A 14,085-nucleotide genomic window follows, 5' to 3' on the forward strand; every position below is an offset into this window, starting at 1 on the left:
CAGTCTTTTTTTTGTTGAGAAGGCAAGTTTTGGAGTACTGCAGCAAAGTCTATCAAGATTAGTAGAGCTGTGGTGAAGACTAGGAAAACGACTGCTCTTCGTTTTCATAGTCCCACAATTATTTTCAACATATACTTTGACTGTTCTCTGAACAGTTACTGTCAACCTTCCCCTTAATGTAGGCATGGTAAGACTGATCTGAGGTCAGTTTCTAAACTGGTAATTGGTACGCATGCAGTAACCACTTTTCCTGTGTAAGGCTTACCTGTGAGTAGTAGGTCTCCAAACTGCAGCAATCAATTAGATACGTTTTCTCACAAAAATTAAGAATACAAAAAAATCTTATGACATCTGAAGAAAGTAATCCAAACAAAAGGACTATGAAGGACGAACCACAAGACAGGAACAAAATACAGAGTGTCTGAAAGTTGCGCTGGAGACAGAAAGTGTACTTACTGCGGCGGAATCTAAAGAACATCCTGTGCTGAGAAAACCAAACTGAACATAGTTCTAAGTCTGAAAACGAGAGGGAACGAAAAAGTCTGAAAAGGGAAATAAGAAGAAAGCGAGAAAGAAGAAAGAGAGACTTGGAGGAGAGAGAGAGAGAAGAGGGAGAGAGATGGGATGCAAGGCTGGAAGACAGAGGGGGAGAGGAGAAATCTGGGGGAGAAAGAAGAAAAATCCTTAAAAAATGCAGCAAAAGAAGAGAGATAAATGGGAAAGAAGTCTAGAGATGAGAGCGGGCCACCGGATAGGAGAGAGAGAGAGAGAGCGTAGTGAGGAGGAGGAGGAAAGTGAAGCCTCGATTCCCCCTTCAATGAAATGTGATTCCCTTATGCGGAATATGAGAGCGAGAGAGAGAGCGTGAGTGAGAGAGGTGGGAGGGAGGGAGGGACGGAGGCAGAGGAGATGGAGAATGCAGGAGAGGGGGAGGGCTGGAGAGGGAGAGTGAGCGCGGGAGAGTGGGGGGAGGACGAGGAAAGGAGGACGCAGAGAGAGGGATGGTGGAAAGTGTTGTATTCATCTGAATAGAGAAAAGGAGGTTAAGAGGAAAGGTTCAGCGTTGGGGAGGCTTTGTGCTGTTCATAAGGAACAGTGGGTTGAGCACTGGTAACTGTACTGCAAGGAACTAGCTGGGGAGGGCAAGCAAGCAAATAACTCGGCTTTTTACTGCAGTGGAATTCATTCACTTTTATAGCACACTCTCTCCCTTGATGCCCCAGTCTTCCCCTCGTTCCTGCTCTCTCTCTCTCTGTTACTCTCCCTCAGTCTCTCTCCCATCCCCTGCCATTAGAAGTGTAGCGTAATGCCTATGGTGACTAAGTGAGGTCGTAACCATTCTGCATTTACTCTCTCTCTCGTTCTCTGAGGAAGGTCTCTCTTTCTCTCTCTCTCCATCTGTCGCTCTTCCACCTCTCCTTCTCGTCTGCAGGTCTTTGTTGTGTTCACTTGTTTTCCCGGTCTTGTTTTGTTCTGTCCTTTCCAATCACTCCATTAAAACACAGATTTATGGTCTGTCTCCCTCTGCCTCTCTAGTGTTCTCTCCCTTCCCCCTCCCGTTCTCTACCCCCCCGCGGCCCCCCTTCTCTTCCTTCCACCCCCCCCCCCCCCCCCCACACACACACACACACACACTCCGTGCAGAAGAGGCGGTGAGGCATCCCGACAGACTGGTGCATCCAAGCCATGGAGAGGCAGCCGAGGGGGCAGAGCCAGGAGAGGCAGTGGAGGCAGCTCAGGGATGCAGGGGAATGCATGGTGTCTGTTGTGGGCTGGTCGAGGAGATCTAACATTAGTACGGACACTGCACTCCCGGGAAGCAATTAACACACACACACACCAAACGCTGCGCCACCTTTCGTCAGAAAAGCTGTAGGGATGAAGGGGAAATGAAGGATCAAGATCCCTCATTTCTAAATCTACCCCTCTGTCTCCTTTTCTCTCCTTCTCGTTCTACCCCTCTTCCTCCATCTTTCTTTTCTCTCACTCTGTTTCACACATTCACATGCAGTCTCTCTCTCTCGCTCACACACTCACACACACACACACACACACACACACACACACACACACACTTCTCTCTCTCCTATTGGTTGACCAGACTGTGGGCATGGAGGGAACAGGAGTAACTTGGCAGTGTGCCTATACAATAGTCTCATAGTGCCCTAATTACACACAGAATTTGAATGAACTGGGGTTAATTATGTTGTTGATGACCATATACATTATCCTCTTGTAAAATGCAGAATTCAGTGAACTGACAAAAAAGGAACTAGCTGATTGAAATCGTCGTAAATGAAGTGCTTTGATGTGACATTGGGGATCTCAAATCTCATCTGCATCTGCTGTCCCTAACACAAGGATTGTCCTGTGATAGGTGGGATGGGGCACATAGTTTTAGTTTCTGTTCACTTAATGACTAGATTGTCATTCCACCTTATTCACCAAGTCAGCATAATGGATGTCAACAATCGTCAGCATGTTGAATGGATCATGTGTCTGTCCGATCCTCCCAGCACCTGCTGGAGACCCCTTAACCCATGTCTGTGAGTCTGACCGGTTTTAGAAACATCAACACCCAGCATCCCTGTCAATCTCTTGGATGTTTAGACTTCTGCTACACAGTACACCTGCACAAGGTCATCCAGATTTGTTCTGTGTAATTTACCTGTTGGATAAATCCCATCTGTGTTCTCAGCCACCTTTAACGTATCTTTAGGATTAATGTTAATATTTATCCTTCCATACCTTTCCCCTTTTCTAAAATTCTACCCTTTTTTCTCCCCGCAGACTCCTCCTCCCTCCTCCTCCCTCCGTTTTCTCTCCTCCTCTCCCTCCCCCCCGGTCCTCTATGCTCAGTTCGGTCTGTGTATCCTCTTTCAAAGGGCGCAAGGGTGGGAATAAGTCGTCCAACAAAGCATGTTACAGCGCAGACATGACTTGTCCGTCGGAAAGCGAGAAGATCGTGATAAACTGCGGGGGGGTGCGGCATGAAACATACCGAAGCACCCTAAAAACGTTACCCGGTACCCGTTTATCTTGGCTTACCGAGCCGGACGCATTCAGCAACTTCGATTACGACCCTAAATCCGACGAGTTCTTCTTCGATCGCCACCCTTCTGTCTTTTCATTCATCTTGAACTATTACCGCACGGGGAAGTTGCACTGTCCGAATGACGTGTGCGGTCCGCTGTTCGAAGAGGAGCTGGCATTCTGGGGCATCGATGAGACGGACGTGGAGGCTTGTTGCTGGATGAATTACCGGCAGCACCGGGATGCGGAGGAGGCGTTGGACAGCTTTGAAAATCCTGAACCGGACGCGCCAGAGGACGACCCCGCGCTAACAGGCGGCGCGGATGGGGACCTGAAAAGACTGTGCATGCAGGAGGACGCGAGGAAAGCGGGTTGGTGGAAAACCTGGCAGCCCAGGATATGGGCCCTTTTTGAGGACCCCTATTCCTCCAAATATGCTCGGGTGAGTTGGACTCTTATTACCTCCGTGGTAAAGTTGTTTGAAGGCTCATAGTACTGTTTACCATCAAGTTCTTTAAAGTTTGGATATATTGGCCCCTCCATTAGGCTTCAGTCAGCTTTGTAATGTATACTTCATTATCACATTGTTTTATTATCATAATCGACTGCAGATTATGCACTTATAGGTATGACTTCACTTGGCAGTTCGCTTATGTTAAATGGCAGGATATAGACTCACGGATGATGAATAATTAATGTTGATAGCATAAAAAAATTGAAATGGTATTGCTGTTGGATACGAGGCCACTAGTTGATATTTGTCATCTCATCTCCTATCTAAATTTAAACGTTCCATTTGCACTGTATCGTGGTAACATGTTGTAAATTTGGATGCGCAAATGAATGCATGTATTCATGCATTTTTGGGGGTCTTTGTCAGTCGGCTACAGTATATGTTTCAGCCTACAGGTTTCTGGTACCTGCATCGAAACGCAGTCTCTGCCCCCTCTCCTCTCCCGCATCCAACCGTCTTCATTAACTTGAATTTGTCTGATCATAATGCTCCTACAAGCATGCTATTGCATTTTACGGTTTTATTCATTGAGCACTTACAGAGAGTAATCTGAGAGAGGTGCGTTTCTGTCTCTCACACGTTTGCCCTTGGTGATTCTAATTTGAGGGTATATATCTGTCCCCTCAACCCAGATAAAAAAGCCTTTACGCGTTTTTACGCACGCTTTTCAGACACACCATATTACCTTGAAGCTGCATAGAACCGCGTCGTTCATATCGCTTTCAATAGCCTAGTGTAACGCTAGCAGAGTATAGGGAAATTACGCTTTTAGTATCTGATGATTTCCCTTGATGGCGCAGAGAGTAGCAAGTATCTTGCCCTGTGATTAAATGCTTGAATAAACATTGAGCTGAGATGAATAACTGGTCTGAGGAATATATATATATATATATATATATAGCTATATATATAAATATATATATATGTCGAAATATCTCACACCATATTGTTTCAGGTTGTAGGCTACTGTACGATACTCATAACGCATTTCATTATGACAGGGTGTTCATTTGATTTCGATAAAGCGATGGTCTGTGAAAATGCATAGCAACCTTCAAGGGACATACTGTACATGGAAAGAAAGAAGCCAGATGAACCACATGTAGCTCACTGTGAAACCAGCACCTTCTTATAGTCATGGCTACATCTGTTTTGAAACGCAATGCACACAGAAACACGCATGCACACACAGACATACAGACACAGACATACTAAATGCATGTGCACTTACAGGCACACTGCACAATATACTGTAGTACAGGTGCTTGCACCCTCGGCAGCCTTCACAGATACTAAGTCGTACGTTCCGTTTCCCTACAAAGTGAAACACACCCATACGCACACACACAAACATCCCTAATGTCTCTTCCTACACCAGTCTCAGACTCTGTGTATGCAGCAAGGCAGCAGCTCCTCTGCATGTACACACACACACACACACACACACACAGCCAGGTGTCAGGCTCAGATAGACAGTCTAGAGAGGGTCACCTGATTCCCTCCCCCCTCCTGGTCTCATTGGATTTAGGATAAGGTATCAGGAAGAGCTGCTGTTGTCACTGGAACAGACCACACTGCTGGGATCGATCACCCACAGAACCCCCACACCCCACTTCTGGTTTGTATCACTAGTAGGTCACATGGTGTTTGAATTTCTTACTTCACCACCAGATGCAGTTGATAAATGTTCAACTTGACTCTTGACCTGTGTCACTTTAGCCCAATTGGTTGTGACGCTGGACTGTGTTCCACCTGCATCCGAAGGTGGCAGGTTAGAGGGGTGTTTGGTTCCAGGTGTCCAGATGTGTTCCTGCAACTCCTGGTACTTTACTGCTGGTATCTTGTACATTTGTATTTTTTGTAATATTTGTATTTTCTTATTTTTATATTGTAATTTACGGCAACTTATATTTTATTTTATTGTATATTTAATTATATTCTAATCCCACTTAGTACTGCTAGTTTATGTACCCTTAGTATAGATAGTCCACATATTTAAATTTTAGGTATATGTTTAATGTATGCACCTTCCTGCCAAAGCAAATTCCTTGTCTGTGCAAACTTTCATGGCGAATAAATCCCATTCTGATTCTGATTCTGATTCCAACCCAGTCATACTATGTCAAGGAGGACAGTCAGTGTGTTGTGTACTGTGCAGTGCAACACCACGCACCTGTTTTAGGATACAACGTGCCAACATTGAATGGCCTATTGCTATATGTAGAAGCATGTAAAAGGTTAACACTTGATGTCTTCACTGGGCCAAATCCACTTGATACTGCCTATCCAAAAAAGAACTGCCACCTCGCCCCAATTCAGTGACATGACATGATGTTTGTCGACCTGTAAGAACCCTGCCAGGGGAGCTTGTCCCTCCTTCGGTCCCCTGGCTCTCCCGACGATCCTCCGAGCGTGTTGGCGCCGCGCAGAGCGGCGGGTCAGATGGGTGAGCGGTTAGGGAGTCGGGCTATTAATCAGAAGGTTGCCGGTTCGATTCTGGCCGTGCAATATGACGTGTCCTTGGGCAAGGCACTTCACCCTACTTGCCTCGGGGAGAATGTCCCTGTACTTACTGTAAGTCGCTCTGGATAAGAGTGTCTGCTAAATGACTAAATGTAAATGTAGAGCGCGGGGCGACTTCTCGACAGGATCCATCATCCCCTGGGGCTGCTATTTGTGGGGTGAGCGTTAGCCCCATTCCCCTCTGGAGGTCTGGTACGACAGCACTATACGTCAAGACAGGGCAATGACCCAGATCACACAGACTTTTTGCCCCCCTCCCTCCCTCCCTCCCTCTCCCCCTTCTCCCCTTCACACAAGCATCGGGGCTGAGTCCAGCAAGACAGAGAGCAAACTATAGTTGGTAATGCAGGTGGCAGAGAGATGAGGAGAAGAGAGAGATAGAGTGAGGGGGGGGGGGTGAGGGAGGGGTTAGAGAAATAGAAATGTAGAAATAGAGGGGGGCAGCGAGCAAGAGATTAAAAACGAGAGAGAGAAGAGAGATTGAGAGTGAGGGAGAGAGGAGCGTAGAGACCGCCACGGTGATTTAAGGGATTTTGTTTTCATCGCCGTGATGTAATGCGCCAGCGATCAATGTTGTGATCAGAGACGTCATTCATATTATCGCTCCACATGCAGCGTTTTTGTCATGCGTGATCGCATGGGGTCTCGCTGGCGGATCTATCCCAGCGGCGCACACGCACACACACACGCGCTGGTGTTTGTGCTGGCTTTTCTGCTGCAGTAGACGCGGAGAGAAAAAGGAGGGGGATCACTGGAGGAGAAGCAAAAGGGGGATGAGAGACGGAGGGAGGGAGGGAGGAGAAGCAAAAGGGGGATGAGAGAGGGAGGGAGGGAGGGAGGGAGGGAGAGGGGGGAGGGAGGGAGGGACGAAGGGAAAGGGATAGATATGGAGAGAAAAAGATACAGCCAGAGAGAGACTGCAAAAGAGTCGGGAACAGAGCAACGGAAGAGAAGGAGAGAGAGAGGGGAGAGAGTGATAGGAGGTTGGTGGAGAAACAGGACGAGCTACAGGGATGGCAGAAAGAGAAGGAGAGAGAGAGATGTGTTGGGGGTCGGGGGTTCTTCTCTTAACATCTTCGATCGGTAATAAAGGCTGGAGCAATCCAATCCACCTCCTTTGTGGCTCCCAGTTCCCATTGATTGTTATATGTTATATTTGATTGATTATCATCTCTTTCTTGTCTGTTTTTGATATCACTGTCTGCCTTCCCCTCTTCAAACGGCTGATGTTCTGATTCTTAGAAATGAACAAATTGTTCAATGTTTACTCGCTAACAGGACCATTATGCCACTGGGTGGAGATAAAAAGCCCATTTCCCTATTTGTAGTAGATGTGTGATATTACATCCATCTTATTGCTCTATTGATTGATTGTCTGGTTGCATGACATTGAGTTTCCATGAGACTGTAGGCAGGGGTGGAGTAGATGAACCTCACAAGGAGTTGTCACACGCTGGAAACCTTCCAAACCCATTGCCTCCTAACTCGACGTTCTAGTCTCAGTTGGTCTCGTTAACTCAATAAGCATGCTTTGCTGGGGAATGGGATGAAAACAGGATGATTTGTGGCTTAATGTTCCGTTCTGAGTTTGCTTTGTAGTTCAGTGTGGTTTGACTTGAACCAATGGCACTAAATGGAAGTCTGATTTAATTTGATTGAGTGTCAATAACCCCATATATTGAGATGAACTTCTGCGATCACACACACAGACGCACACAATTACCAGCCCCCAATGAACCCCTTTGGAAAACCACACTCAGATATGTACCCTCAGTAACAGGAATAATAATTCCAGAGAAACAGATTCCATTTCACCTCTACTTACTTTTCTGCTTTGCTGCCCATTGTGTCAAGCACATCACATTCTAGAACCTCCCCGAAACCTCCTTCTAGAACCCTCCGAGGCCAGAGCAAACCTTACGTGGTTCTGTGACGGCTTCATCAGTGTTGGGGGAGCGTTGAATCCCTCGTCTGAACGCCGGCCCGCCATGAAGGTCATGTTTTGCGGTTCATTGTTTGCTGTTCTTTTCCACTGTGCCCAGAGTTGTAGTCATGAACACTGCTGTCATAAACACAAATATGACCTGCCACTGCGCCCAGCGTCAACAGAAGACCCAAGACTGTGTTGGACAGCAAATAAAAAAGCTATATCGATAGGGCTATCTATAAATAGGTGCTGGTATTGGAGCAAAACGCTTGAGCCAGGGTTTTTGTGACATTGTCGGCTTCGCCTGGGACGTCACGTGTTATTTTAGTGACGTGTCGTCTCTGAGGAGGGAGGCCACAGTGAGAGACGTGCGTGAGGGTTCTAGAACAGTTAAGATGGCACGGAGCCTGAGAACCCCGGTGCTGTGAAGATGACAACATTCTGCCTTCGTTATCAGGCTCCTGTTGTTACTGGGTCATTGCTAATTTTGCATACAGTAGTCTGTTGAGATTTTTTTGCACCGTTTTTTTTGGGGGGGGTGGTGCACCCCAAGCCCCTTCATCTAACATTTGCCAACTTATAGGTGACATGAACTAAGTGTCAACGGTTAATAATAATATCCTGTTACTATTGTATCTAGTCAGGTAGGTAAGAAATTGCATCCTATTTATCAGAGCTGAACTGATGAGCTGTGCAAAGTCATTTGTTTGCCTCGAAAACAGTGCTGTGACAACACTGAAGTACGTTATCACTTTATTAGCGTATTACGCAGATGAAGACTGTCAGTTAACACTAGTTCCAGCCAATCATTAACGGCCTTCACTGCATTCACTGTTGTCCCTGCTCTCAGATTGGACTACGGCCCGATGACTCCCTGCCGTTGGGCTCTGTGACATCACAAACAACATCATCAGGGGGCCCTCGGCTGGCGTGCGCCTCATTAAAAGGCTCTGGCTCCTTCAACTCATACTGGGACACCTCCTTCTGGTTGTGAGAATATTTGGTAAACCTCATCACTGAGGTGCTAGACTCCGGGCATTTCTACCACTTCAGGTGATGATGTCATGTGGTGATGAAGCCAGATTTGGCCACTTTAAGCTTGTGTTGCCATTTTGCTGATTGGACCCCCAAAAAATGCCTACAAGTAGGTGTTTTTTGATGTTCGAAACCCCGCTTCTAACGACCAACACTTTCTCACTTCCGTTTTCTCACTGCCTGACTGGAAAAAGTCTAAAAATACAGCGAGCGAGTGTCTTCCACGCCTTCGTCCTTGTGGTCTGTACCGTCACCACGCTCCCCGTGTGACCATTCAGGACACACACAATGCTTACAAAACCGTTTGGGCCCCAAAATAGCGCTGACACTGCAGCAGCTTGTTTGGCTGTGTGTCCTCAAGCAGAAAGCCACTGCTGGCACTGAGCTGCTTGGTTGTGAAACACAGGATGTTCAGAGAGCCCGTGTGGGAAAGGCCTTACAAACCATTGAGCCAACTCCACCGTTTATGCCTGTATTTGGGAAACCCATAGTGTTTTGTTTCAGTTTTTCCTGACGAGGTATTGAGCCGTGGTCCTCCTGTATAGTGTTCCTATCACCAGGAATGTGATACGGCTCCGCTTGCTTTGGCATCCGGTAATACTACCTCAGTGAGTTGTTGATGGGATTCCAGAGGGACGCGGGGCTGGAACGATGGAACTGACCAAACTGTTTTGACAACCGATTTGTTGATGACCAAACAAACAAAAAGTGGTTTTCACACTTCTTTACCTGTTTGTAATAAGTGTGACATTCCATACAGCGCACACAATAAACAGACCCTGTTGCCACGGCGTCTCTCACCACCACCGACCCTCCAATCACCTCTGCCCTCCTCTCCCTCGTTCTCGTTCACTTCTCTCTTTCATTCTTTTCTCTCTCTCTCTCTCTCTCTCTCTCTCTCTCTCTCTCTCTCTCTCTCTCTCTCTCTCTCTCTCTCTCTCTCTCTCTCTCTCTCTCTCTCTCTCTCTCACACATTGAAATGTGTTTGGACAACGGCGTGGCTGGAGAGCTCACATGGTGCCAGAGCTGGTTACCACGGCACCAAGCTGAATCCTCTAAATGGGGCACAAGCTCGTCAAAACACCAGGAGCAGGAGGGCAGGGAAGGGGAGGACACTGGAGCATGCCTGGTACATATCTACAGCACACACACCTGTGCTGTTTAGGCATGTTATTGTCAACGGCACAGGCTCAGCACACGCAAACACACAAAACGTAACACAGTGAGTGTAAACCTTCGCCTGAAAGCCATAAATCTACATGCTTTACACGCCTATAAAAAAACCTTTACATGGTGCACACCTTACATGCATTACCCTTTACACTGTACACATATATGCCCATAAAGCATCTCTCTGAGTGCCCACTCACGGGACAGACATAAATCTGTACATCTGACACACCTCCGCACGTGACCCCCACAGACTGCACTCACCCTGTGCATCACACACACACCTCCACACTGAGCCACTTTGCACTCATAACAAGCCTGTAATGGACTCACATTATAACAGGAGAATTAGCTGACTGGATGCTGTGGTTCCAAAAAATCGATCACTCACCATTTTTAAAAGGTTATACTTTATTTTTTGTGTGTTTCAAAAAGTGTTCTCTGTCAGGTTTTGCTGATTTAGCCGATATTCACCAGGATCCAGCAGTCTGAAAGTGCAAAATGATGCACCCTTATTCTGGCAAACATGTTGAATATGACAACTGACTCATTGGGTTTTAGAAAACAAGTTTTATAGTGGTAGATTTACGTACCAAATGGGATAAACCCAAAAAGTTAGTTCCTTGCTGTACTTCCAGAATATGTTGGTTGGTTCGTGTGCTAGCTGGAGCCTGGTTAGTATGCATGGTTGGCCTCGTGACATTCCCTGCTGCAGCTAGCTCCTGTTGCCCTGTGGCTCTGGGAACAGTCAAGCAGGGTCCCTGCTCATTCCCACGGAAAATGACATTGGAGAGCGACACTGGGATAATTCCTGAGTGACCATCTGCTGCCCGCCGATGGTTCCTCCCTTGTAAGTGGCAGGGTGGTGGCGGTGGGGGTGGTGGTGGGGGAGGGCGGGCGGGCGGGGAGGAGGGCGGGGCAGTGGAGCTGGCGCAGTTTAAGGAGTTGTATGTCGTAGGACTCTGTTGTGTAAAATGTCCGAGTGAGGATTTGGAACGAATTGTCTGGAATTGTCCACAGCTCAAAGTCCTTCAGACATCCTTTGTTTATCACTGCAGAGGAAGAGTGTTATTGGAACATTTCCCCCTAAAGATTAGCCTTCTTTTAACATTTTGATGGCCTTTTAATCGGTGAAGGTTGGTAAGAGGTGGATGGTTAGATAGCTGCCTGCAACGTCCTTGTTCTCTCATAAACACACAGCTACCTGTGGTGTGCGCTTGAGTGTGTGTGTGTGTGTGTGGCTTTCCTGTTTCTCTTACAAAGCATTTTTGGCACAAACCTCTCAGTTAGATTAAGGACAGAAAGAGAGAGAGAGAGAGAGAGAGAGAAGCGGAAAGATAGAGTCAGAGAGATATAGAGATAGACACAGGAATGGAGAGAAGAGAGAGCGGGAGGGGGTCTTGAAGGAGGAGACTGGCAGGTACTCGGTCATCACAGCTAATAGAACAGGGACAGCTTCGCAAACTAGCTCTCACTCAGCACACAATACAAGCTATAGGAGGAGTAGGTGGGGGGGGCAGAAGTAGAGATGGGGGCGCTCAAGAGAAAGAGAGAGGGGGGGGCGTCGCAAGGACAAATGCAACATAGTACTCTGCAGTGAACTGGATCGAATACAAAGCAGACTTTAAGGGGGGGTCTCTCTCATGCTCTCACACGGCTCCATGCCGCGTCTGTTCTTCAGAGATGTTTGACACGACTGCAGAGGGAAGAAATGGAGGGAACCTCAGTGCTGCGGCGCAGATACGACACTGTGACGTGTCGACCAGAGAGAGAGAGAGAGAGATAGTTGGGGAGCACTGCTGTGTGTGTCGGCGGTTGAGTCATTCGGGGAATCTCTGAAATCCGGCTCTGTCTTGTTAAGGGTCCTCCAGCGACGGTACTGTATGTTGAAGCTTCACTGATGTGGATTTGGAACACAGAGGTTTTACTTGTGTGTTGTCTGTCAGGTTTTTGATTTAACCTTTAATTAATGGGGCAGGCCTTTAAGAACATACAATTAAGAACCTCGCAACAAATCAGTCAGATGTCTCTAAGCATCATAAAGCAACTCCCCATTCAAGATATTGATTTATGTGCATCAGCAAATTCTTGTTTCATGTATACAACACAAACGAACACTAGTCACGTCTCAAGTGCAAACAGACACGCACGCTAGTTCCTTGTCACGAATGCATGCATGTACACACACACACCAGGCAAAGTATCGCCATCACTCTTCATCACACTCGTTCTACGCCCCTAACCCCGCACACACACACACGCACACACACAGCCCGCCCCATCCCTCCATGCAATCACCTCCCATTGCCCTTCAGTCTCCAGCGGGGTCCTACACCAGGTGCCCCCTGCCAAAGTGGGGTATTCTTGGCTTCAGGGATCCAGAAGTCCGCCCCCACCTCCACCCCACCTCCCCCAGTTCAGATACCTTGTATCTCCCCAGGGTGCTTACGTGGACAGACCCCCCCCCACACACACACACACACACACTCTCTCTCTCTCTTATAGGATATCTGGTGCTGCTTCGACCTGCGATTCTCACTCACATCCTCTTCAGGTATCAGTCACAAGATTCCCCCTCCCCTGTCCCCATGTCCTCTCGTTCCCTCTACATCTTTAGCACACCGCTGGGAGAGTGTGTGTGTGTGTTTGTGTGTAAGTGTAAGAGAATAGGTATGTGTGTTGTTGTCGCCATGTGGTTCCTGTGTAGTCTGTCTGTGGTCATGAGATCTTCCCCTGGATGGGGGCTTGTTTTACACACACATGCAGAGTAGTGGAACTGACAACCATAGAGCCTCTTTTTATTTTTTTGTCTTTGTCTCTCTTTTTCATTCTCTCCCATTCTCTGTACCTCTTTCTTTCTCTTTCCCTCTCTCATTTCCCTCCCTGTCTTTCTCTCACTCAACAACACACACACACACACACACACACACACACAGACTCCTTTACAAAATTAGTTTACATTCTGTTCATGATATCGGCTTAATAATATTAGCTTGACCGCATGTGCACTAATAAACACGTAATTTTTATTTATTTATGTTTGCTAGGTAAACTTTAGGAGTAAACAGGGTTCAATTATTTCTACTTGTTGTTTATTGATACATTTCATGGTCATGTTGGAGCAGCCACTAGTCACACGTGCTGGTAAGAGCATGCTGTTTCCACCTCTGTCTTCAAAGGTCTCCAGAACTAAAAGCTGAAGCTGAAGCTACTGTGTTAATTCATTATTCAACATTCTTTCTTTTTCTCTCCCCCTCTCTATTTCCTTTCTCTCTCTCTCTTCCTCTCTCACTTTCTCTCTCTCTCTTCCTCTCTCTCACTTTCTCTCTCTCTCTCTTCCTCTCTCTCACTTTCTCCCTCTCTCTCCGTCCGTTTTCTCTCTCTCTCTCTCTTACTGCCCCACTTTTAGAGTCTGGCCGTTTCACACACCACCTCCCTCCAAGCTCTCCCGCCCTCTCTCCTTCTCTCCCTCTCTCCTTCTCTCCCTCTCCTTCTCTCCCTCTCCTTCTCTCCCTCTCTCCTTCTCGCCCTCTCTCCTTCTCTCCCTCTCTCTTTCTCTCCCTCTCCTTCTCTCTTTCTCTCCCTCTCTCCTTCTCTCCCTCTCTCCTTCTCTCCCTCTGCATGAACACAGTGGAATGTTCCGGTCTTCCTTAAGGTTGCTATAATTTCACAATAATCACATGGCCAGAACAAACTCAAGCAGTTGTGGATACGAGTTACGAAGAGGAAGATGATGATGATGAGGGTGAGGTTGACAGGAAGGGTTGTTCCGGAACTCGGGTCACAGCCACTGTCATGACTACTGTGGGTCTCTCCCTCGTAATGGTCTGAAGGAACACTTCCTCTCGCTCTCCTTCTCTCCTCCATGAGATTATACATTAAT

The 14,085-nt window shown here is 47.2% G+C and overlaps 1 protein-coding gene across 3 annotated transcripts in view; it reads left to right on the forward strand.

Annotated features, from left to right (window-relative positions):
- The window catches only part of LOC134031272 (potassium voltage-gated channel subfamily C member 1-like), a 49,494-nt gene that overhangs the window by 6,108 nt on the left and 29,301 nt on the right, over positions 1-14,085 (forward strand). For all 3 annotated transcript variants that reach the window (XM_062474843.1, XM_062474845.1, XM_062474844.1), the window contains exon 2: positions 2,791-3,475. In XM_062474843.1, the coding sequence (XP_062330827.1) occupies positions 2,852-3,475 (624 nt within the window). In that variant the 5' untranslated portion in view covers positions 2,791-2,851. The remainder of the gene's footprint in view (positions 1-2,790; positions 3,476-14,085) is intronic.

Source organism: Osmerus eperlanus, chromosome 12 (genome assembly GCF_963692335.1).
Source record: "Osmerus eperlanus chromosome 12, fOsmEpe2.1, whole genome shotgun sequence".
Classification (NCBI taxonomy): domain Eukaryota; kingdom Metazoa; phylum Chordata; class Actinopteri; order Osmeriformes; family Osmeridae; genus Osmerus; species Osmerus eperlanus.